The following is a 25,354-nucleotide window of genomic DNA, read 5'->3' as shown; positions in this document are numbered from 1 at the left end:
CTTTAAAAATGCTTACATATTCAGTCTACTGGTATCCATGTACTAAGAATGCCCTCGCCTGGCTAGGGTAGGGACACGCTGTCCAAAGACCAGTGAAAGACTGCAAAGGAAGAACAGTACAAATGACAACATAAGGCTATAGTACTTGCCTTTGAGGTGATGTGTTCATGTAATTCCAGATTATTGGCTTAGATCTTAAAATTGGTCTATTTTAATATGCACAAAAATAACATATATTTTGTAGCAGTGCCACCATTTTGTGCATTATCTCTTATCCTCTCCCAGTTTTAAAGTGGAATTTATAATTTAAAGTAGTATTTATAACCTCTTTAATGGGTTGTAATATCAGAAAAAAGAAGCCGAAAATGGGATATCTCCAGACTTTGTTAAACACACACACACACACACACACACATGCCATATGCAAACAATCAACAACCACAGAAACTTGTTTACAGCCTAATGCGGTGTCTAGATAATATGCACCAATCATTCTTTCTCTTTGCATACCCTTTTCCTCCTTCTGAACAAGTTTAGCTATTAAGTGTTTATAGGGAATCCTTTAGTTAAATGGTAAAATGAAATATATATGCTTGATTATAATCTTTATTAGCTTTATAATTTAATCCTTTTTAAACAGTGGACATGTGCCTTTAATAATGTGTTAAATCCTGAGAATCCTTCAATATTTGCATGAATATAGATGATCTTTGCCTGCATTGCTAACTTTGAGACAGGCTAAATAATTTTTATTACAAAATGCTTTTCTGTTTGTTTAATCTCAGTATAAACTACAAGAATGAGAGAAACTTCAGTAAACATCCGCAGCATAAACTATTTCAGGAGATCTTTACAGCCTTGGTGAAAAATAGACTCATATGCAGGTAAGACTGTCGCAGAAAAGACCAACAATTTACACATGAATGGCATATCTTATATATCTTATTTTTAGCATATGGTTTGAAGCAGTTTATGAGATTGGATACAACATACTTCAAGGATAAAACAGAACAAATATCATTTAGAAGGAGGCAAATGAATAGGCATTGCAAGTGATCTCATTAAAATCACTCTGATTAAATACTGAATTTTGCCAAATTTTGTGACAGATGAGGTAAAATGGGAAAACACCCATGTTACACTGTTTTTCTTATTTTTCTTACTATGAATTTGGATACTCAGGAGTTTATTTCCAGGGTCCTTATGAAACAGACACTGCGTAACCCCCTGGCCAACATCCTCATGGTACACTTTTTCAGTTGATACAAGGACTGATTAAATGGGCTGCCCCAGCTTTGACCTTGGGGAAAGGATGAATGTGTACCCCCCAGTACAGCCCAATGATGATATTTCTTCTCGGGACCAAGTTAAATGTTCCCTCTATTGATCTTCATTGTCTTAACACAAGTGCAGTGTTGGAACTATGGGGAAGGGTTAGCAAGACCTCTTTCTGTCTCACAAACATCAGGCATCTTCGGTGAGCCATTGACTAGTGCTGGATTGTAGTCAGGACTGAATTTTCTATTCATTCTGGGCTGCTTGAAGTGAGAGCTGGTTATGCTGCTGCTAGTTACGAAGGTGGCTCCCAGCATTGTTACATGGATAGGACCTTGCCTTCTACTCTTCCCTGGAGGCCCAGGCTCTCTCCTGACAAGCAGCGGCTGAAAGGATGCCTATAAAGAACCGTGAATCTTCTGCCATCGCTTTGTGACTCGATTGAGATATCTGAATTCTGCCCCAGTGAGATGGGAAAAAATTACTCCTGTTGGAAAATAGGAGAAATATTAAGAATTTAATGCCTTGAGCAAGATAAGACTTTGGCTTGGTCCAGTGCAATAGCTGACTTTAAATAGAACAGTATCCCGGTGGGTCCTCCATGATGAATCAGCTACAAAACATGCCTAAGTGGCAGCCTAATGATTTGATCTTTAGAAGGGGCTTATTTGGTATTAAATATTCAAGGGTTGGACAGTGGCTGCCAAATACATTTGTTTAGTTTAAAGCAATCCAGGATTGGGACTGCATCTATTATGTCTTTGTACCTGATTTAAGCAGAGGATTATAGGACTGGTTCAGATGATACAAAAAGCCTAAAATCTTTATCATGGCTATGGAATCGGGTCCCTGCTCAGTTCTTGACAGTATACTCAGATTGTTGAAAGATTAATGAACACTACAAAGACCCTGAAATTGCCCTGGACTGTTTTCTCCCTGAGCTCGAACAGAGTACAACGATGGTTAGTAGCAGAATAATTATGCCTGAAATGGTATTAGGAAATGACGTTCTTTAATTCATTGTGAAGACGGCTCTCATGGACTCTTCAACGGATGTCTCATAGACCATTTATTGGGTCAGTACTTTGAGGAAGGAAGAATACTTCCAGAATTAAAGATGTGAGAGATGTCACTGTGTCCCCACTCTGAGGGCACTAGATGCAGAAATTGTTAGGGAAACTAATTGGGCAAGGGTTGGCATCCAACAGTTGAAAAGATCTTAACAATTCTGAAGTTAAGAGATCTCTTGTCAGGACCTTTTCAAATTCTTAGTGATTAATGAGGCATCTTAGATTGGATGGAATTACTGGCTTGCAACATGAGTAGTCCCTGGAAATCTTCAAACTAGGAAGAGATGATTATAGATCTCTTTGCCTTCATAGTACGAGAAGGAATTTAGGAATGTTGAACATCAAGGGCATCCTTTTATGTCATCCTTTGGCTGCTGATGGATTGTTACGTTCAGTTCTATTCTAAAAGCAAGGTTGGGTCAAAGATGGCTTAAGTGTAAAGGTCTTCCATTGTTCCTCACCCCATATGACCTTGCTAAGATAGTCAGAATTACCTCCCCCCCCCCCCACCCCCCTCTAAATTTAGACTTACAGAAGAATTACATCTCAGGGACTTTTCTGGTATAGCTTCCTATCCTATTTCTTTGCCAACATCAGATTTAATGTTGTCTGGAAAGCTTGGATTCAATGCATTTGAATACATTTGTATATCTACTGTGTGCAAGGAAGAGAGGGAATAAGCATTGGGGAAGGAAGAGAGAATGAAAATACAAAGATGAATAAAACACATGATCCCTTTCTTCTAGGGACTTAGCATCTACTCTGGTCAGCAAAACAATTATCCACTATCCCGATACAAGGGAAAATATGGTGGATATAAACTATTTATATTATTACAACTAAAGACTGGGGGAGATTGAGGGGTGTGGACTTTGGTCTTTGGTCCAATTCAGGCTGTAGACGAGATTGGACACATTCAGGATGTTATGCCATTCAGTTTTACCCTGAGGATATAGCTGATTGGAATTTTGTGTCACGTGTGGAGTGTGAGCCCTTCCACGTCTTCTGTCAGTTTATGCCCCAGTGATGCTGTTCTTATTGTTGTTCTATTTCATTCTTCCCCACTGCAGTCTTCCTCTAAACCATACTTCTAGATACTTCCTTTCTGGGTGCATTTCCCAAGATTGGCCTATGATTACTCCCTTGTTCTCATTAGTGAAGATTGTGAGGCGGCATCTGAAATGAGATGGGAGTTGTTAATCCAGGGTGAGATAAGGTAACACAGTAAGCACTGCAGACACCTCATGGTACATCTCAGAGGGCAAGTGAAAGTAGCATCCCTGAAGCTGAGGTTACTCCTGGTTACACATGGTCACAAATCTTGACTCATGGCAGAGTACAAAAGCAAATTTTGATCTTCCAACTTTTCATTCAGCCATAATGTCATCTATTGGAGAGTCTAGTTAGAAAATAAATCCACCCCCTTTCCATTTCACCTGCCTGTCCAGGAAAGTACAAAGGGTGCTGGGTATCCAAGACCAGGTTGTTATGAGGTTGCATAGGAAAGTAAAAGTTGTCACAACATTGGCATATCCTCTAATTAACTACTTATAAAATTGACCTCTACTCAAGGATCTCTTCTGTGTGTCTGTTCCTCTGAGCTCCCTCTTTGTTGGTCCATTCCTTGCTGATTGCCAGATGATGTGCAGATCCTGTAATACAGTGCAAATAGAACATAGTTTTTCTTGTGAAATGAACTTGCAAATGTGGCTAAAGATGTAGAATATCCTGATGATACTAAAAAAATAATTATAGTGCTGAACTGTTGGAATCTGGCTAATGAGGCGCCAGCATAATTAGACCACTGACAAATTGAAGAAGGGGTATTAACGAGGACAATGACAAGGTGGGAGTTCAAAAAAGTACTTTTGGACCACAAAGGTTAGGAGAGGACTTTAGGAAAAATTGATGACTCTTTCTAATATATTTGCAAAAATGAACCTCTTTATGTTGCCGAAGCCAAAAGTGAATTCAAGGATGTTGGATCATGTTATGTGATTGGTCAGAAAAAGTGTGCCCCAAAATGTCAGCAGAATCCATTTTTGCTTTGTTCTAGTTATTAGGGCAGAGTTGCGGTTATAACTTAAATTTTGTGAAATGTAAAATAAAATATATCTTAGTTTATTTTTTAAGATAAGATTTTCATTGCAACTTGCTCCCTGCTATTTAATATGTTTGGTGTTATTTTAAAGTGGATTCACTTAGCTGTTCTTTTCCTGGTATGATTATTCTACAATTGCCAGAATATTGCAACTTTTGAGGAAGTAAGTATATATACCAGGTTCTGCCATTTCAGTTAAACCTGAACCACCTGATCCATTTAGCATGACTTTTTTGCTCCAAAAATGCCATCACTTTTCTAATAAAAACAAGTTGGTGTCCTTAGTATTTTACATCCCGTTTTCTGAAATATCTACTGTAAATGTGGCGTATTTTGGAAATAGATTGCAAAAATCAATCACTTGGATATCTACCAGGTATGAAATTAAAATGTTCTAGCCTTCCCAGGAAAGCACTGCTTGTTCTTGGGCCACATGCAACCACTGGAACAAATTTTAACGTGGCCAAACCAATAAATGACAGCTTCCCATTAGTACATGACCTTCTGAGAACCAGGCAGTGACTTCCAGATACAGTCTAGAGACCACATTTCCATGGCTAAAATCAGCCAATCCCCAAACACTTGGAGAGCTTTGCTCTGACAGACTGTGCCTTATAAGTTGTGTATAATTACTCTCAATTCATCTTTTGTTTTACATAGTGATTAGTGGACTTTTTCTTCTTTGGAGATCTTGAAGCTAACATGCCTAAAACAGGACTTTTGATTTTTCTTGCTCAACTTGCCCTCCCTCAGCTTTATTCTTCCCCACCTATTGCCTGGTCCAAACTGCCATCATCTCTTACTTGGACAATTGCAGTCAGTTTACTTGGTTCCCTGCTTTGATCCCCGATTCCCTATACTGTTCTCAATACTGCCACCTAAAGGGTCCTTTCAAAAATCTGTTGGATCATATTAGTTCTCTGCTTGGAGCCTTTTAGTGGCTTTCCAGAATAAAAATTCCAAAGTCCCTATTCTTATTCTACAAAGACCTGCAGATCTGGCTCCTGCCATCTCTCCGACTTCAACTCCTAATACTTTGTCTTGGCTCACTTTGCTTCAGCCCGACGGACTTCCTTACTATTGCTTGCACAAACAATCACACTCCTGCTCAGGGACTATATACTTAACTCTTCTGCTGTTCTGACCTAGACTCACTCCTCACTTCACTTGGATGCTAATCTGCCCAGAGAACCCTTCTCTGACTTCCCTAAAATAGTATCCCCTGGACTGTCTAAACCCTTAAACTTTCTTGTCCTCCATTATACACCACCTCATATAAAGTTTTATTTGTTTGTTTTTATTATTGCCCTTCTCCCTTTAGAAGGTCAGCTCCATGAACACAAGTGCACGGTTTTGTCCTTTGCCTTACCCTGGGCATGTAACCATGCCTGGTTACCAGTAGGTGATGAGTAAATATTTGAAACCATTCTACCTCTGAAACTTCCATCAACTGTGTAGAAGAAACACATATAGGCAGTCCCTTCTGCTCAATATCTCTCTGACTTTAGGGACTGGCATAACCCATTGGATGGACTTCCGGTTGGGTGCATATTTGGGGCTAAATTTAGTGGGAAACACAAAGGAAGAAGAAAGACCCGCTATGAATACTGGAATAAGCCGGTAAAGATGCCTTGAATATTCATTTGTAGTTAATTTCTTCACGCATACTTTTTTTTTCTTCTAAGTCTTACCACGGCTATTTGGATGTGAATTTTACTTTTCTAACATCTCTCCCCCTCCAAAAAGAATACAGGCTCTGTTGTATGAATGCGAGATAATGTTTATTTTGAAACAGGCTTGATTGAATTTCTCCACTCTTAAATTTTGAGTCAGAGGTGAAAGTGTTGTTGTTGTTGTTGTCATTTTGTGTATTAATGGAAGGGGCAGTTTAAATGACACCTCACCATGAAGATGCCACTTATTCTGAGTGAGAAAGAGAGCGAAGCATGGTACGAATGAGGACTAGGGTGAACCTCTGGCTTGTGCATCCGTCCCTGGGTTCAGCTGACCTCAGACCATTTGGCTGTCCTGTGTGGTATTTACCTTCCAATACCGCAGCTTCGTGACTGCTTTTTACACAGAGCTCTCACATCACACACGGGTTTCTTCCACTGTGCAAGACGGTGAAGGCCCTGCGACCACATTTCAGTTGCTGTGTTGCCCGTGCCACTTTTCCTTCCTGTTTTGTACTGAAAGCGGAGCGTGATGCTGAAAGCGATGTGGCAGGTGGTCATGGGCAAAGGCCGTGGGAGCTGATCACGCTGTTCTGTATTAATAGTCCTGTGAAAGAAGTGGCAAAAGTTCAGTCACAAGAGGGGATAAATATTTGCCCGCTCATGAATCCGCTGCTGTGCGGCGGCTATATTGGGACATACCCTCCAGGGAAACGCTGTCTTTGCAGACAGACAGCTTTTTCAGAGCTGCCCCAGAGGACCCCCGGCTGCTGTGCTGAACATTCCTGCTCCCACAGTGTACGTGTTGGAGAGTCACCCCCGCCTGTGGGACCTGGAGTGGTGCTGGGGCGGGGAGGGACCCAGGAGTCAGGCCCCAGCTCTGCTCTCCTGTGCAGCCTTGGGCCAGCCTCTGGGTTCCTCCGGGCTGCAGTTGCTGGCTCGATACAATGAGAGCACCCGTCTTTATGGCCTGCCGCTATTATTCTCTGTAATTCTCTGGTTGCACTAAGTCGTGTGTTTCCTAGTCCCCCACCTCTTGGCAAACAGAGATATATATCATCTTACAGAACACGCCATTCCTCTTGAATACCAGGGCTCCATCCCATGTGCTGCGTCCTTGTGGGGGGTTAGGGGCTGGGAGCCAAGGAAGGAACAACTGCTCCTTCAGAGGTCAGCGCTCAGAGAGCAGAAGCCAGAGGACTCAGACACCAGGAATTCTATTTACATTTATAACAGCAGAGGCCAGAATCACGTAGAAATATTAATAGCTTTGGGCTTTAGTCCCAAAATTGCAAAACAAAAAATGCCGTTTGCTTGGAACAGAACCTTTAACTCAGACTTTTCTGGAACTCTTCATTTATTTCTACTCCTTCAATAATAATAAGTTTAAAAAGCCTATCCTGGCATATTTTTTTTTTCTTTTTTACAGGGGGGAGGAAATAGGGGAAAAAAAGCTTTTTGTATTTATTTTAATATGAAAAACTTTGCAAACGTCATGGCTTTTCCTCATGAAGATTATATATAGTTAACAGGAAAAATACCAGTGCACACATATTTGTAGCTTGAATCACCTCTTGATATGTCTCATGGCTTTTCCTCTTAAATAATGAAAAGCAATCAGCATTAAACCTCATTAGGTTTTTAGCAGCTGTTGCAACTTGATCATTATTTCTTTTAGGTCTTTGGGATGTCGGATCTCTGCACTCCAGTTCAGGCTCCGTGCTATCTTTAGCTGACCCCAACACCTGAAGGGGAAAGTAGTCATGTGCCCTCTCCCTGTTTATAAAGATTAGAGGTATTCTGTCTGAAATAGGAGTCTCAGAATAAGTGTCCCCATAGGTGATTGTTTTAAATTCAAAGTGCATTTCAAATTTGCAGTATTTTCCTCAACGCAGGGAAGTCGGGATGAACGATGGCACGGCCTTGGCTAACTGTGCCTGGCTGGCGGCACCGGCATGGGTTGCGTCCTGCCTTTATTCTCAGAAACTGAGCTTTGCCTCCGTAGCAAAGGTGTCGCTGTCATGGTGCCTGGGCGAGAGGAGGGCCAGGGTTTGATGGCGGGTGTGGTGGGCAGCTCCTGCCCGGAGCCCTGGTGATGGCGGGAGAGCAGTTCTCAGCCAGTGATGCTTTTGGGACGTCTTGTTCGGCCTCTGTCTGCAGCCAGGCCTCTGTGGGGTGGGGTGGGGGGATGGGGGGTGCTCTAACCTATCAGGAGCTCTCAGACATCCCCGGGAATATAAGAACATGGGAAAAGCATATTTGCCAACTTCCTTCTGGAAGGAATAGTGAGGGGTTTGGGGTGGAGCGGAAGGAGGTAGGGTGGGGCGTGACACCTCCAGTGGCAGTGACCGTAGATGTTCGTCCTGCCTTTGAGGAGGGTCGGTCTCATGCACTCAGGTTTGAGATGTGCAGGTTTGGGAGCAGAGCTGAATTTCTCAGGACCGTGGAGGAGATGAAGCTGTATTCTACCACCAATGCTAAGGATTAATATGAGGCAGGCCAGGCAAAGGTTGGCTTGGGACCACAGCTTAAGCAAATGTTCCACTTGACCGAGGGGCAGACCTTTAAAGTATCCTAACCTTGCTGGATGCATAACTAACCCAGCTGTGGGGGTGGGAGAAGTTATGTGGCTTCTAGTCTGGAACAGCTTTCCTTATCTTCCTCAGTTTTTCTTGGCTAACTATGGAATAACAGACACTTTTTGTTTTAGTGTTTTGTTAACATTTGCACCAAGCGCCACTGTTGGGCTAGCTTAGAGGACCGTGTGAGACAGTGTTGCCTGAGATGGTGCCCGTGCTTGTCTTTCCCCTTCTCCTTCGTGCTCCCCACTCTCCATGGTCTCCCCTGAGATTACGTCCTTAGGCATTCACCTGTACACCAACCTTCATCTCAGGGTCTGCTTCTGGGGAAACTGATCCAAGGAAATGCTTTTTCACGGTGTTCCCCAAACTGCCCACCAAAGTGCCCTGGAGGCTACAGAGAACCCCCAGGGTGTCATGGAGTGTTTGAAATTTTCAAGGAGAAGAACGCTATGCAATATCTGTCAGATACAGTGCCAACTACTCAAGGTGCTGTATGATTTCCATATTAAGATTGGGCTACCTTCCTTTCGATGATGGCGTATGTTTCTGAAGCTGGGTTTTCCATGGTTGTTATGATAAAAAGCAAGTACGAGGTGAAAAGCAGGTGGAAGAGGAGAAGGTGGTGGTATCCAATCTGATCACAAGGCTTGAGAATTTGTTTACTGTTTACAGGAGCACACACACCATTAGTAAGTAAATGTGCTTAAGAATGAAATAAAAATATTTTTCTTAAAATGTATGCGTATAATTTGTTCAAATGGATCCTAGGTTATTAGGGCATAAGTTCTTGTTAAGTCAAATTTAATTATTGGAACTTTTAGCTATTTCTTTTGGTCAGGCGCTGCCCCTCAGTCAGCAAGGGCAGTACGAACCAAATGATGATGGCAGTTTCTATGCATTTCATGCTAACATGGATTAAGTGTTCAGGTACCAAATAATAGTCCTTGTTGTAGATTATGCTCGAAATAAACTAATGCTATTCCTTTGTGTGTCCTTTATTGTCCTGCACTGTTTTGTGTTGTTCATGAACTGTCACGCTGGCCTCTTCAACACGGGCAAACATGCTTTCTCTTGTTTTCTTCTTTCAGAGAGTGGGTTAATCGAGCCCCATCTATTCACTTTCTGAGAGTATTAATCTGTCTGAGACTACTAATGAGGGATCCATGTTATCAGGTTGGTTGGAAAAAATAAAGGTAGTTTTTACTTGTTATGAAGATGAAGTAAAGATCTGGGATCATGTTAGCTTTTTTTTTTTTTTTTCTGTCTCACAACTCAATAGCTTTCAAATTTAGGAGGTATCTCAACTGCTATTTAAAAAGATATGAGAAATAATTTAATAGCGACAAACAAATCTGTATGTTTCTGCTGTATTAGCTATGGTATTAAGTGGATGGGACTTCTGGTGTGTGTTTAAACCATTGGCAGTTCAGGCCACACCTTTGAGTGTGTTCAAGGCTAAGCAGCTCCCTAGGTCAAAGTCAGCAGTGACAAGTGGGGGCCTTCTCAGGGAGTTCCCGAGGCAGCCCGTGGGAAAGGCAGAGCCTGCAGTTTTAGCAGCTGCTCCAGAGCCCAGGCCCTTGCCCCACATCTAAGTTAGAGGTGAGCACGGGACCTGCCGCTGGTCTCCGATGAGGGTTGCGAGGCCGAGAAACTTTCCCCCCTCTCACTAGTTACTTGAGTGTGCTGCTGCCTCTAGTTTAGTGTTTCTTAAATTTTAATGTGCACAGGAATCCACTGGGAATCTTGTAAACACCGATTCTGATTCAGCAGGTACACACTGAGGCCCGAGTCTCTGCGTTTCTGTGAAGCTTCCAGAGGACGCCAATGCCACTGGTCCATGGCCCACACGTTGCACAGCAAGGACTTAGTGCTTTAGCAGTGAGGCTCTAAAAAACAAGCTTGCCTAACATTTCACCCAGACCTTCAAAATTATTTCTTCTAGTATCGGCTGGTAGACAGCTGCTTCCATAAAGCAGCCGTTCTCAAACATCTGTGTGCGTCAGAAACACATGGACGACCTACAGATCGCTAGGGGCCATCCCCACGGCTGGTCGTTCAGTAGGTTTGGGGAGGGCTGGAAAATCTGCTCTTCTGGTAAGTTCCCAGGTGAAGCTGATGCTTCTTGTCAGGGGACCACAGTTTGAGAACCACTGTTCCAAAGCCTCAAGATCGCTTATTTAGTCATTATTGTTACTGCTTGCCAATGTTAAGTATTTAGAACGTTCCTATTCTAAATACGTGCTTCGGTGTTTTCACAGATTTTTCACCCCCCCTAAGAAGCATCTCCTTTTACACCCTGTCCTGATGAGCTACTAGGAAGCTCAGGCCACTCCAAAGATCTTTTACTTTGGATTTGGTTTTACTGATGAATTGTTTGCGTCGGAACGCGTTCCTCTTCATTACCCCAATAACCATCTTTTCCAACCTTGGCACTTAAAAAAAGCGTTTCGTACTAGTCCGCTACAGAGCCCGCTCTGATCTGAGTCTTCTAGGATTCATGGTGGTGCCACCTGTTTCCTTTAGACGAATCACCACTTCTTCGTTCTGTATTCTAAGCTGGCCTTGTGCTATTATAGTTTAGTGAGCCCTTTGACTGTGTGACTCAGGGCATTCTCCAAATGGCTTTCTGTCCTGGTTGCTCAGAGTTTTTTTGGGAAGACAGCACCCTTTTTTTTCCCCATGACCAGCCGTACAGAACTATGCATTCCATGTATTTCTGAAGGGCCGTTTGCAATTCTGTGTGCAGCGTATGTCATAACGGTGGACCGCGTGTTCCATTTTGCCCGGGTCAGTCCCAGTATGTGTTCCTTGTTCCCACTTAATTATTAATAACATCTCCTTTCACTCTCATGAAGGTAGGTTTTTAGCAGGGGCTCTAATTTTCTGACTTACAGAAGTTAGCAAAGTATTTGCCTCAGAGATTTTCTGTTTGTTTACAAAATTGATGACCGTTGTGTCCTACTCTGCTGATCTCCATCAAAGTATTGCCTTTCTTAGTCTAGTTCTTGATGGATCGGGACACGGTTGATTGCCCTGCTCTCTCCAGGAAAGAATTCAGTGACCTCATTGTTTATGGGATTTTGTGACTAAACACATATTAAAATGAAGTCCTTCCCCGATTTCTAGTCTTTCCATAGAAGGGTATTGTCTCTGAATATCTCCTCCTGGCACTCTTTCCACAAAGAAGAGCGTGTGCTCAGGCGGTTGTTGAACATCTTGAGTTGCCAAGAATTGTTGGCCGAAGTCACAAAGCTTTGCTGGGGTTTACTGTAATTTATGCCAGTTAATCTCAGCGAGCCTTCGTCCTTGCTAGGCATTCCTTTCCTCGCTTGTTGAGTCTGTGCCGCAGGATCCACAGTGGCTGTTCCAAACCCTGTCCGCTTCTCATACTCCGATCCCCTCCTGACCCTGTCATCCTCACCAAATTACAGCATTGTCTGCTTTCTGGGAAAACCAAAGCCATTCCAGTGGGAACTCTCTTATTATCTCTTCTTTGTTGCTTGAAATATTAGGGTTACCTTGAAGCTTTATGTTCTTCTTGTCTCAGAAGAAATATCCCTCCTCCTTGCCAAGGCTTACCCATCTATCTATTCTCTTCATTTCTATGTCAGTGTCTCCCTTTCTATTTTCTATTATTGTAAAAATGTCCTCTCCTGGACCCAGATGTCCCTTCGAATCTTCACCTTCCCTTCATTACTACATTTCTTGAGAGGCCAGGCTATAGCTCTTGAACCCACTTCCTCTCTGTCAGAACTGATGGGCTGTATTGCTTTCACACTGAATTCTTGTGAACAGGGTTCTCCCTGGAAGCCATGTTTCAGTCAGCATCCCTTGATCCAGAGGTTGCAAACTGGTAGCTCAGAGATTGGATCTTGCCTGCCAGAGACTTCAGTATATGCTTAACGGAGACTCCAGCAAGAAAAAAACCTGGAAGGAATGAAAGAGAAGCCATTTTGAAAATATGGAGTGCTTAGGGTTGTTCGCAATTAAGGGGAGACACATAGTCTGAGGTTTCAAGTATGGTAGGAACCCCAAGCAAGATACAGAGAAATGGCCACCTGGACTTTACTGTGAAGCTGTAGTACATTGTTTATCAAGGATGAAGTGAAAATCTTAAAAGCTCCTAAGTACAATTATCTTAGCAACCACAGTAAAAAGATGGGCAGGCTGAGTGACCTTATCCCAGCACCTGCATTTCTCAACTCCCTTAGCAGCCCACAGGCTTCACCGCATTTTCCGTTTGTCTCCACCGCTCCCAGGAGGCCATAGCTCTTCCTTAGCACTTTGTGTTTTTCTGTATTACTGCTCTTTTTCTTGACCCTGCCTTCCTAAATGTTAACCTTCCCAAAGTTCTTTATTTTTTCAAGTTTATTTATTTTGAGAGCGAGAAAGAGAGAGAGAGCGAGCAGGGGAGGGGCAGAAAGAGAGGGATAGAGATAATCCCAGGTAGGCTCTGTACTATCAGCAAAGAGCCCAACAACTCGGGGCTTGATCCCACGAACTGCGAGATGGTGACCTGAGCCAAAACCAAGAGCCGGAGGCTTAACCGACTGAGCAACCCAGGCGCCCCATCCAAAGTTCTTTTCTTTCATCATCTTCTCCCCTATCTCCCATGCTCTTGGCTTCAACTATCGTTGTTGGCATTGTTGTTTTTTTGCTCACAAGTACATACCTCCAGTCTCCAACTTTTCTCTTCATGTAAGTCACAAATTTCCAGGAGTATTTTGGACGGCCATATGGATGACACAATAGTGTAATTGTTCTCAAAGTGCGATTTGGGGACGGCTTATGGATCTCTGAAACCCTTTCAGGGATTCTACCAGGCCAAAAATATCTTAAAAATAATGCCACGGTGTTGTTTGACTTTTCACACTCACTGTCTTACGTATATTAGTGGCGTTCTCCAGAGGCTGTGGGATGCATGAAAATGTCACAGCTCTGATGGCTGATGGAACGTGTGCTTGTCTACTCCTCCTGTGTTTTAAAACGTTCACACTTTTAACTTGTAATATGATAAGTAGATATACCCCACATAAACAGAACTCTTTGAGGTTCTCAGTAATTTCTAAGAGTGTGAAGGAACACAGAGAGCAAAGAGTTTGAGAAGCACTGTGGTGGTGCATTCCACTCAGTAACTTTAAAATGGAGCTCTTTGATCCTTCCTCTCACTTTGAATCTTCAGAAGCAACTCTTAATCCTTTTAATGGCGCTACCTTGCTTCCAGACTCCAAGGTAGGAAACTTTAAAACATCTCTTGTATTTTCTTCTTACTTATACCCTACAAATAGAACCTACCAAGGTTTTCAAGAGTACTGCTATTCCATCTGGAAAGATAAGATGCCAGTACATAGAGGGGCCTAAAATCATGACCCAGAAATGAGCAGTGTGGAACCACTGTTGAGTTTAAGCAGAGGAGTAAAGTGATCACATTTGTGATTCACTGTTAAGGGCTCACTGCAGTGTGCTCGACATTGATTTGGTTGCTGATTAGGTGTAGGATGAGAGCATCCAACGTCACTGACGTTTTCGGCCATTGCAAAAATAGTGGTGCATAACGACATCTATTTTGGTGTTGCACTGTGCTCCCTTTTAAAAGAACATACTCTTTATCCGTATTATATTATTGTATCACTTTTTTAAAAAAAGGAAAACCTCAGGGAATAGAACAAGGACATTTGTTCACATACTGCACATTGGACTGAAGGTCAGATTGACTTGGGGACTTTCTCCAGGTCATTGGGTTCAGAAGTACAGAAGCCAGTCTTGTGACTCTGTGGCTTGTGAGCAGGGAGAAAATGCTGAGATCTGACAGGGTACTCGGGAGGTGTTGCTGTCATCCAAGTGTGCGGTCATATTTGCTTCTCAGGTTAGTAGTCAGAACCGTTAAGCCCAGGTATGCGCATGCATAACTTGTGGTTTTGGTTTGCTGCAGCTGACACTCTCAGGTTAGAGCAATCCCATTGGTATGACCAAATGAAATATAGGGAGGACCCTGGTTCTGTGAGCAATCTCCTAGCCTTGCTCCAGTCTCCATAGGAGCATGGGGGGCCGAAGCGGGGAGTGTTTATTTTGTAAATGAAGGGCAAATTCTTGAGTATGTAACAACAACATTCTCAGAGAGTGACAGACCCTCTCTCTCTTTCCTATACGTCATAACAGTGCTTCTCCAATGGTGATCCACGGGAGTTAATACATATTCAGTGAAAAGAAGTGTGCTTCAATTAATGCTGTTTGGGAAAAACTGCACTCAGTTCTCCCATTGGAGGCTTATAATGCAGGGCGGGGTGTTCAAAGCCCTGAGGGGCCCTATGATAAAACCAACTGTCAAACTCTGTTTAAAGTATTATTTTACAAGCTGATTTGAATTTGGCCATGAAATTATTACTATTTTTTAAATAGAATGTCTAATGCTACCCACTGCACAGAATAAAAGGGTTATTCCCAGAACAGAGTTTGGGACTTAGTCCCAAATTGTTAATACTAATTATTGGATTGATATGTTACTTGTCAAGGTAAAAACTTAAAAACGACCATGACCATGACCAATCATTTAAACATTATTCTCTCCCGTGGTGTCTTCTCACTTCCAAGCCTTGAATTTAAATCTCCTTCAAGTCAACAGCTCCCAGATTTCAATCTTTTGCTCTCACGTCATTTTCCACGGTCTTTTGTACTTTTCTCAAGTGGATATCCCAGCAGTAGCTCAGTATGTCCCAGATCGAGTCTTCTCTAACCTACACTAGACTCTTCCCGTCTCCTTCCTTATGTCTGTTAGTATCTGCCACCCCTTAGTCCCCAGGCTCACATAGGGTGATGTCTTCTACTTTGTTCCCTTTCTTCTAGCATGTCTTCGTGTTTGCTTGATCACACGACTTCACAGACTATCTCTGCCTCTCCATTCTCCTTCCCACTGTCACCGCCAACCAACTGGGCTTCTAGGTGGCATTCTTTCCCTTTCTGGTTCATTCAAAAACCAGAGGGAAGTCCCCACAGCTGATTTCTTTCTTTCTTTCTTTCTTTCTTTCTTTCTTTCTTTCTTTCTTTCTTTCTTTCTTTCTTTCTTTCGTCAGAGAGCATGAGCTGGGGAGGGGCACAGAGAGAAGGGGACAGAGGATCTGTAGCAGGCTCTGTGCTGACAGGCTGACAGCAGCAGGTCCGATGCGGGGCTCAAACTCATGAACCATGAGATCATGACTTGAGCCGAAGTTGGACGCTCAACCAACTGAGCCACCCAGGTGCCCCCTCACAGCTGATTCTAATCATCCCTTGTTCACACATTTTCATCAGATGTCATGGCCCTCATGACAGAGGTCACATTCAGGCTCACATCTAAGCCCTCCCACAGTTTGGTCCCACCTGGCTTTCCTGACTTTATTCCCAGTAATGCCCTTCATGGAATCACGGAAGTGCTTCTGCTGATGTTCTTTCTGCACAACTTCTGTGCACCTTTGGACCTACTGCCCAAATCTCCCTGGTTTTCCCCAATTTCTTCTCAGCAACTCTATCCATCCTTCTATGCCCTTTCAGGGGCTGCCATCCTTATGACATTTTCCTTAGTCCTCTCAGCAGGATATTATGTGTTCCTCCTGGAGCATCATAGCACTTCATGTATAAGTGTTTTATAACGCTTACCGAATTCTGTCTTGAGTGCCAGTTACTTGTATATCTAGCATATGCTTGCCTAAAGCTCAGTGCAGTAGGCCTCGGTCATCTTCACTGCATATTTGTGTCCCCTTCAGAGCCTAACACAGGGCTTTTATGTAATAAGAATGAAAAAAAATTGTTGAACAAACATAAGGAGTTTTATGTGTTATTTTTACATGTATAAAATATTCTGCCGTAACTAGGAATAATGTGTACAATATTCTTCTGTTTTTTAATTGTAGCTCTTCTATAGTAAAAACAATGATGAAAATTCAAATTAGTAGGCAGTCACAGAACTACTTTTTTTTTTTTTTTTTTTTTTTTTTTTTTTTTTAGAGAAAGAGAAAGAGAGGGCACATGAGTGGGGGAGGGACAGAAGGGAGAAGGAGAGGGAGAATCTTAAGCAGGCTCGATGTTCAGTGTGGAGCCCAGTGTGGGGCTCAAATCCACAACCCTGGGATTATGACCTGAGCCAAAACAAGAGGTGGATGCTCAACCAGCTGAGCCACCCAGGCACCCCACAAAACTATTTTAAATTGAGTTATAAGTGTGGCTTCATAGTTCATTGAAACATGGGTATGTTTAGTGTTTCCAAATTCACTTCACATCGAATAAGGAAACCTTGACAAGGAGGCCTGAAGAATCTGAGCCTTTTGTTCAGCCTGCCCACTCAGTTGGCTTCATGGTGGAACTAGATTGTTCTTCCCCACACTTGAGCACTCATCACCATGCACGTCCAACAGAACTGGAATGATGGCTAATATTTGTCTTTCAAACGACTTCCTTGTAGTCATGTTAAGGAAAGAGATGCCAGTATAAATAAACAGGTTAGGGCCACTTGAAACACATTTGCCTGAAGGTGAATGTCAATATGGATGTCAATAGGGGAGCATTTGCTGTTAGTAGAGTTCCAAGCTGGCCCCTCTCACACCTGCAGCCTCACAGCCCGGTCTCCCCCAATTACCACTTTTAGAATAGTTTCGTGAAATGCCTTCTTACTGGGAATTGGATTTAAAGACCTGCATCAGGAGACGCTTACGATGATTATGCTTACCTTTGTTTAGAGTCAGGGTTTAATAAGACCATTATCCTCTCCATTTTAAGGAGGAGTCCCATAGAGCAATGCTTGCCAACTTTTACTGTTTGTGGATTACCTGGGAATCTGTGGAGATTCAGAGTGTAATTCGGCAGGAGATTCTACACTCCTTACTAGCTGCTCTGTAAGGCTGATGCTGCTGTCTGTGGACCACAGTAGGCAGAGGCCCACAGGAAGGTCCTGGGAACTTGGTGGTGCTGGATTCCATTCCTATCCAGGCTGGTCACTTAGGCAAAGTGGCTTACCTTTCTGGATCTTAGTTGTCCTAATCTGCAATGTGAGGAGGGTGAAGGGAATGATATCTAACAGCCCTTTCCTGCTGTAATATTTTATCATGACATGAGAGGAAATAGAAAGAATGAGGAGTCAGGCTGAAGGTCTTATTAAGAGTTTGTTTTAAATGTGGTACAAATAACAAACATTGAATTTATGTTAGAATGTGGACCTTCAAAAAATAATTATGTCTCATGATTTAATCAAGAAATTGCATGTAAAATAACCTTGCCCTCCACCCTCATCTTTTGTGTATGTTCTGTTGTTTTGTTTTATTAGGAGATACTCCATAGCTTGGGCGGGATTGAAAACCTAGCGCAGGTAAGATTCCTTTGTGGTGGCTCGTCTTGCCTTTCCATTTCACGCCATGGCTCGGGGCGAGGATTACGTAGGTGTGTGACAGCAGATGGCTTTCCTACCTTAGGCTGCTGGCCAAGGGGAGGAGCAGGCAGGGTGGATAAGTGTGCGTATGGCAGGATACTCACAGAGCAGGAAGGGACCCATGACATTTTTGTTCCAGGTGATTTTACCCAGCCTGCCGAAACAAGAAAGTTCTATAAAAGGTCACATGTCTTTAATTAGTAATGAAAAGAAATAGGTGTTGGCTGGCAGGACCAAATCCTCAGCATTGCACATACCAGATGAGGGGAGAAAATATTGGTTATGAAGAAGCTTATCATTTTTCCACAAAAAAAGAATTCTCGTGCTCACTGAAATATTTCCAGATACATGACAATGTGAGGAATGGTTTTAACTTCACTTAGTTTTCTGCTTTTGTAACTACTGAGGGAAGGCGAACAGGTAACTGTATATGTTGAGCCAGTTAAATGTTTGGGTTTATTAGTATGATAAAACAAAATTTTCTAGGCAGGGCATTGGGTTGGAACAGCCCATTCTCCTAAAACCTATGGCATGTACAGAAAGAATGATTTTCATAAGAAACCAATGGCCCTGCAAACTCATTCCATATTAATGGAAGATTAAATTTAATGGCAGTTTAATGCTAAACCTATCTTATTTTATTATATTTTCATTCCTGGGAAATTGCTACATCAAGTCTAGTTTTTATTTTTAAGATTTGTCTTTTAATTGGCTGGGGGCTTACCTCATTTAATGGCATAGTCTTTCATAAAATCATATTCTAAAGGATCCTCTTATCCACCTTCATTTCCCTTGTAATATTAGAAATCTATGTGTGTTACTCTGAGCCTATTTCTTATATAATCAATTATCTACAGTGAGGGATTATCAGACTACCCCCTACCCATTTTATTCTGATTATTGGTATATGGGGTATGACGGTTATGTGTGTGTGTGTGTGTGTGTGTGTGTGTGTGTGTGTGTATACATATACATATACATATACATATACATATACATATACATATACATGCATATGTATGGTATTTGGAGGCAAATTACACCACGAACTCATTTAGTTACGAGTCATTTGAGGACTTTTGAGAGTTTACATAATCTTTCCATGGTCCCTCCCTGAAATTCAGGGCATGCAAGAGAAGGTGAAGAATCTAGAAACTCAAGCTACCTTTTGCCCTTAAGTGAACCTGGCCCAGGGACCCGAGTGTTATTTGGTGTATCTGTTGTGCCATCTACAGCTCATTTTCAGAAGTACACATCTTGTCCTTCATCTGCTCTCTTGTTGGTTTGGTCCCTCCTGCAGTACATGGAGATCGTGGCCAATGAGTACCTCAGCTATGGGGAAGACCAGCACAGTGTGGACAAGCTGGTCAACATGACATGTAAGTGTTGTCGCAGGGACACAGCAACTTTCCCGATTTGCTAGAATGAGCAGGATGGTCTTTTCAGCAGGAAAAAGGGTACTTGGAACACTTATGAGTCTACCCATCCACAGTCATGGTATTGAGAGTCTATGTCAGTAGTTCTATTTAGTGGCAAAATATACCCGGAAGGAAAATTTCAGATCACAACTCTTACCTTGAAAAGCCCAGTTTCGGGTGGAAGATTTTCAGTGAGTACAGGCCTACTTTAATGCAACAGAGACTTCCATAATGGCAGATTTGGGTAAAAATATTTTTTGCTTTCTTTGATGTCTATTAAAATGTCATAGGCTATTCAGTTTTCATCTATTAAATTGGGTTAATATTAATAATACCTACCTCATAAAATTTAAAACATTGTGCGCATAAAAAAAGAAAGAAAAAGACCCTGCTGTAATGATGATAACGTGAAATCATTGGCCTGTGGGTGTGGCACTCAATCTTCCCTCTTTGGAAGGCCCCACCTTCCATCCTCTCCAGGTTTGACGATCTGTAGGCCCCCTGTTGTTGTTGGGTGCTGGCCCATTTTCTTTGTGTGAATGGTCTAATTTACAGTGCTTGTTTCCACGGCAGCACACTGATTCTCAGTTAAAGGGAGAAGAGAGTATGTCACAAGCCCTCGGCACCAGGAAGTTTCTTTGAGAACAGCTGTTCTCTTCAGCTGGGGAACCTTGCTGTGGCCATCACCTTCACTGGCCTCCCCCCTCCTCTTTATACTTGAAATCTTTATAGGGGGGAATCTTTGAAGAGTAGGTTTCACTATGAACTTTTAGAGGACCCTGTTGAGGACCTTAAGGGGAAGGAGATGTTTGTCTTTTTTGTTGTCTCCATATTTATTGTTATAATACTAAGATATAATAATTATTAGTTGAGCTTAAGAGGTAATTCTCAGAATTAAAAAAAAAAGAAACCAAAAAACTCTGTTCCTTCTCCCTCCATTGTTTCTTTTGTGTTATCTGTCTTCCCATTTGCCCTTTCTCTGCTTGCCCTTCCGGTAATTCAGACCTGAGTGTCTATGAATACTGCTGCCTTTAAGCACCGAATCCCTCTTTCAGCTATTTCCTTTCTTTATAGATATTTTTCAAAAACTTGCTGCTGTCAAAGACCAAAGAGAATGGGTCACCACAAGTGGAGCCCACAAGGTGAGCCATCCCAGAAGGAGTGAACACTTCAGCTCCATATGTCAGTGGATTGCTGCTGAATTTGAGAGCCCCATGATCGAGTTTCTTATAATTATAGTTCACAAAATCTACCCTAGAATTGTACATCTCTGCCAACCCTTTTATATTCTTTATTAGTCTAAGGAGCATATATGGAAATAACAAACAGGTTTCCTGAAACTCTTTTTTTTCTTTTTCCTATGCCAGTTAAGAACAACCAAGTTCATTGTTTTATTTAAATGTTGCTTGAGAAACCCTGGCTATATATATATATATATAAACTTACCCTAGGTGTGTGTTAACAAGTGAACAAATAAAGCGTATGTACACATCTAAATACATTCCATATGGCACATGGGGTTATATTTGTTTGAACCGTATGAAATTGTCATGTCTGTATGCCAATTTCATATGGTTCAACTTTATAATCAGATGGCATAGTATTACAGGCATCTGGATCGAATATGCATTTCAAGATAAATGAATGCAGGTTTAATTAAAACAGACTAAATTTATATTTATAGTAAAGCTGTTTAGGTGGGAGCTGCCTACAGCCAAGTTCTAATAATCTGTTGAGTTGTCATATCCCAGGAGGTTACTTCCTAGCATGTACCAGAGCAAGGTTGCCTAAAATGTGTTCACACATGCTGCCCATTGTGTAGGAGATGATTCTGGGTGATATACAAGTCAACACTTTTCATTTTGATAGCCACATATATTTCACCGATACTATCACTGAGAATTTAAGGAACATTTTGAATAGCATTAAGGAGGATATGGCAAAAATTGTGGAAGGGATATGTCAGGGACTGAAGTTTGGGGAACATTCTATTAGAAGATAGAGAAAAAAGTGAGAGAAGAATAAGAGGAGGGGATGAGAGAAATGAAGATAATGATAGCTTCATAAAAACACGAATGAAATCATAAAGGGGAAAAATTGGCATAAAAGAAACCCAAATCTCCTCATCAGTTGTTGCACGGCTTACAGCTCTGGCCTGCAGTGTGTTTGGGGGTGTACTTTTGGGGGACTCTGAGTTCTAAAAGTCTCTGGGGAAGGGGACCTCAGAAGAGGCAACTGATAATGTACAGACTTGCAGCTAAGTCATGTTACTTAGGATGATGCCTGGAAGCATCGATTCATGCTCTTTCAACATCAGTTAGTAATCTCAGAGGCAAATGGAGTGTTTGCTAATGTTGATATACCTTACTTAGTTTGGGGGGGGGGGGGTGGGAAAGAGAGTTTTCAATACTTTGGTGGAAAATAGTTCCTCAGTTTGGAAAGAGGCTACCGTAAAGCCTGGTTCAGAATGAGCTCCCGATGACTGGTTGCTACCAGTATTGTGGTTTCTATTATTACTCTCTCTACTTCTCCTTGGGGAGAGATCAGAAGAGGCAGAGCAGACCTCCTGGGCACATGAAAATAGAGGGAAGAGTGAGACCTTTGGTCGTGTAGCTTGGTGGCTTTGGCTTCCTGCCCTGGGTAAGGAATGGCTACAAGGAACTTGTCTTAAGTCTCAAAGCAGGAAGGGGCCCTACCCCCTGGAAGAGCTGGGTGTGGTGAATGTTTAATAAAACTCCTCTTGAGGTTAAGCTCAATGATCTTTGAAAGAAACATTATACCACCCAAGAAGCTTGTAGCACTTACACAATGAAACTTTCTTTTACTTCATTTTTCAGACATTAGTAAATTTACTTGGTGCCCGAGATACTAATGTTTTACTGGGTGCCCTTCTGGCTCTGGCTAGTTTAGCTGAAAGGTAAGTGTATTTTACTGTACTTTTCAGTTTCACTACTGTAGCAGTTTAGGTGGGAGAGACGGAAAATAGATCAGTTTCTCTAGTTGCTTACCTACTTAGTTATAATTTGTGAAAAATAAGCATGGAATAGCATTAATATATAGAAGAGGATCCTGGACAAAAAAGTATCATTTTAAAACTTAAGATGGAAAGGTAAATCCCAGTTTAAATTTTTTTTTCATTTTTTCCTAACCGGAAATACTTACCTAGTCTTTTATCCAACCCTCAGATAATTTCCACTTTCAAAATTACCACAATTTTTCTTTGACAACTAAATCTCCCCAACCTTAAAAAAACATTCTCTCCTATGTATTTATTTTAACATCTAAAACATTTTCAAACATTTTTACCCTTAATACAATTCTGGGTAGCATGTTCCCTTTATAGATACCATGATCAGTTTAAGTAAAAGAGCTTTAAATATATTTTTATGCCAATAAGTGGATCAATGCTTTTTTCTTTTTATTTTTTTTTAAACTTTATAAGGAATAATTGACTACTGTCATTACATACGTTTAAAGTGCACAACATGATGATTTGATGTACCTTATATATATGGAATGATTATCACGCTCACGACAATTAATACACTCATCACATCACCTCCTTAACTCTGTGTGTGTGTGTGTGTGTGTGTGTGTGTGTGTGTGTGTGTAGTAATTACACTTGAAATCTGCTCTCATCAGCTGTCAAGTGTACAATATCACACTATTAACTATAGTGTCCATGCTCTACATTAGATCTTCAGTATTCATTCTTTTCATTACTGTAAGTTTGTACCCTTTAACCTGTATTTCCCCCTCCTTCTAGCTAGTTGCATCTGGCAACTATTGACCATTTCAATCTCTGTTTCTGTGTCATCAGGTCTTTAATTTTTATTTTATATTCCATGTATCACTGATATCATATAGTAGTTACCTTTCTCTGTCTGGCTTACTTTACTTAGCATAATTCCTTCCAGGTTTATCCATGTTGTCACAAATGGCAGAATTTTGTTCCTTTTTATAGACAGACAATAATATTCAATTATATACGTTACATACACACAAACACACACACACACACACACACACACACACACCTGTATAGGTCATTTTTATATCTTGGCTACTGTGAATAATGCCTATTATTACTTTTTTATGAACAGCATATGATTCTTTTTGGAGAAAGGGAATTATGTTATCATCATACTGTCATTAAACAAATTTGAATTTATGACATATGACATTTATCGAATGTGGGAATTTGATGTAGCCCTAGCCCATGGAGCTATATTGCTTTTTGTTTCTCCTCCTGAGATAATATGAGAACTGGAGTATTAGATAAATGGATATGGTAAAGTATGTCTTTAGTAATTACTAATAGTTTTTAATTTGTAGTCCAGAATGTAGGGAGAAGATAAGTGAACTCAACATTGTAGAAAATCTGCTGATGATTTTACATGAATATGACTTGCTTTCCAAAAGGTAGGATTGCTAATAGGGAAAAGACAATACCATAGTTGATGAAAATTATTATAATCATTTTTATGATGTCCTGTTATTTACATTGTTAACTGAAGTTATGAGTCACCTTGACATTTATTTTCTCTTAAAGTTTTTATAAATAAACTAGAACAGAGAGGGTGTATTGATTTATCTTTGGTTTTGCACCACTTCTGGATCTGGGCAAAGAATCAAATTATATAAGTCTTACGATTACATCCTTAATATTTTTGTTTATTGAATTTTTTTTTTTACATCCTGTGCCTTTAAGGAAAGAAACTCTGAGGTGGCTCTATTTTTAGTAATTTCAGATTATATGTTGAATAAATTATTAGATCACTAAAATCTATTTTGCTTAAGTCAAGTAAAATACATTAAGATAGCTACTGACTTGTTTCATGACCACCTGTTATTATAACTCTAAACAGAACCGAAAATGCATTCATTTTCACTTGAACTTACATATTGCTCTGAAGAATTACTGTATCCAGATAGTTATTGGGTAGTTTTTAAATGGAGTTGCAACCTACATTATCTGATACTTAGTTAAGTAAGTCATAATTTTCTCAAGAAGTAAAGCAGGTAACAGACATCAAATAATGAAGTCCTGACACGTAACCATAGTAAACCCCCTTGAATCTTTCTTCTCAGTTTCACCCTCTTTTCCAAACTATACTTACAGAGTTGCTTACCTGAGCCCATTGCTAGGAAACAGCCTCTGCCCAGATGTTAGAATGCCAGAGATGAATAGGATAGAGTGTATAGTGTGGGAGAGAGGACGGGCATGCAGGTCAGTGGTTTCACCATTGTGCTGTAAGTGGTGTGGTTGATGGGTTCACAGGACACCGTGGGAACAGAGAGGAGAAGCTCCCAGTCAGAGCCAGGGGTCATGCCAAGTTTCCGGAAGGAAGACGGAGTTATCTAGGCAAAGGGAGAGAACAAGTGAAAACAGAATGAGCTCCCACATGGAGGCATGAAATGGTCTTTGTTTGAGGCAGTGCATGGTTGGGCACAGCTGGAACAGAGTGCAAGAGGGAAAGTGCCAGAAAACTAGACAGTTAATCTTGAGTTAAAAATATAGCTAATTTTTATCCAGCTTTCTATATGCCAGGCCCTGCTCTAAGTGCTTTTGTGTGTTAACTCATTTGATTGGCACAATAACCCTGTCAATTTCCATATTTTATAGAGGAAGCAGCAAGATGCCTTTAGCCAGGCCACCGTGGGCTCTTTGTGCCGAATAAGAGTGTGGTTTTTATCTGTGAACATTATGGGGACTCCCAGGAAGATTTTAAGCATGATCAGATTCATTTTGGGGGAAGATTACTCTGGTGGCTGTGTGTAGGGTGTGTGACGTGGGGAATGTAGCCACACAGTGAGCTCCACTTAGAACAAGGAGGGAAC

At 41.4% G+C, this 25,354-nt stretch overlaps 1 protein-coding gene and 1 long non-coding RNA gene across 21 annotated transcripts in view; one reads left to right on the top strand and one right to left on the bottom strand.

Moving 5' to 3' along the window:
- The window catches only part of NEK10 (NIMA related kinase 10), a 229,878-nt gene that overhangs the window by 25,155 nt on the left and 179,369 nt on the right, over nucleotides 1-25,354 (top strand). For 16 of the 20 annotated variants that reach the window (XR_008298033.1, XR_008298034.1, XM_027040905.2 and 13 more), the window contains 7 exons: nucleotides 786-884; nucleotides 9,790-9,874; nucleotides 17,994-18,035; nucleotides 19,396-19,474; nucleotides 20,588-20,655; nucleotides 22,351-22,430; nucleotides 23,849-23,935. Coding sequence is in view for 18 of the 20 variants with exons in the window: in XM_027040905.2 (XP_026896706.2) it covers nucleotides 786-884; nucleotides 9,790-9,874; nucleotides 17,994-18,035; nucleotides 19,396-19,474; nucleotides 20,588-20,655; nucleotides 22,351-22,430; nucleotides 23,849-23,935 (540 nt within the window). In the remaining 2 variants the exon portion in view is untranslated. Of the gene's footprint in view, nucleotides 1-785; nucleotides 885-9,789; nucleotides 9,875-9,979; nucleotides 10,580-17,993; nucleotides 18,036-19,395; nucleotides 19,475-20,587; nucleotides 20,656-22,350; nucleotides 22,431-23,848; nucleotides 23,936-25,354 lie in introns of those variants that run through there. The other 4 variants (XM_027040907.2, XM_053221543.1, XM_053221541.1 and 1 more) reach the window with 3 other exon arrangements.
- LOC113594161 (uncharacterized) lies at nucleotides 648-24,870 on the bottom strand. The gene is made up of 4 exons (XR_003414480.2): nucleotides 24,646-24,870; nucleotides 6,490-6,726; nucleotides 3,907-3,997; nucleotides 648-3,521 (listed from the first exon to the last, which is right to left on the bottom strand). It is a non-coding gene; the product is annotated as an uncharacterized LOC113594161 (long non-coding RNA).

Source organism: Acinonyx jubatus, chromosome C2, assembly GCF_027475565.1.
Source record: "Acinonyx jubatus isolate Ajub_Pintada_27869175 chromosome C2, VMU_Ajub_asm_v1.0, whole genome shotgun sequence".
Lineage (NCBI taxonomy): Eukaryota > Metazoa > Chordata > Mammalia > Carnivora > Felidae > Acinonyx > Acinonyx jubatus.
The sequence above is the reverse complement of the archived record's forward strand: the minus strand, read 5'-3'. Positions and strand labels throughout refer to the sequence as shown.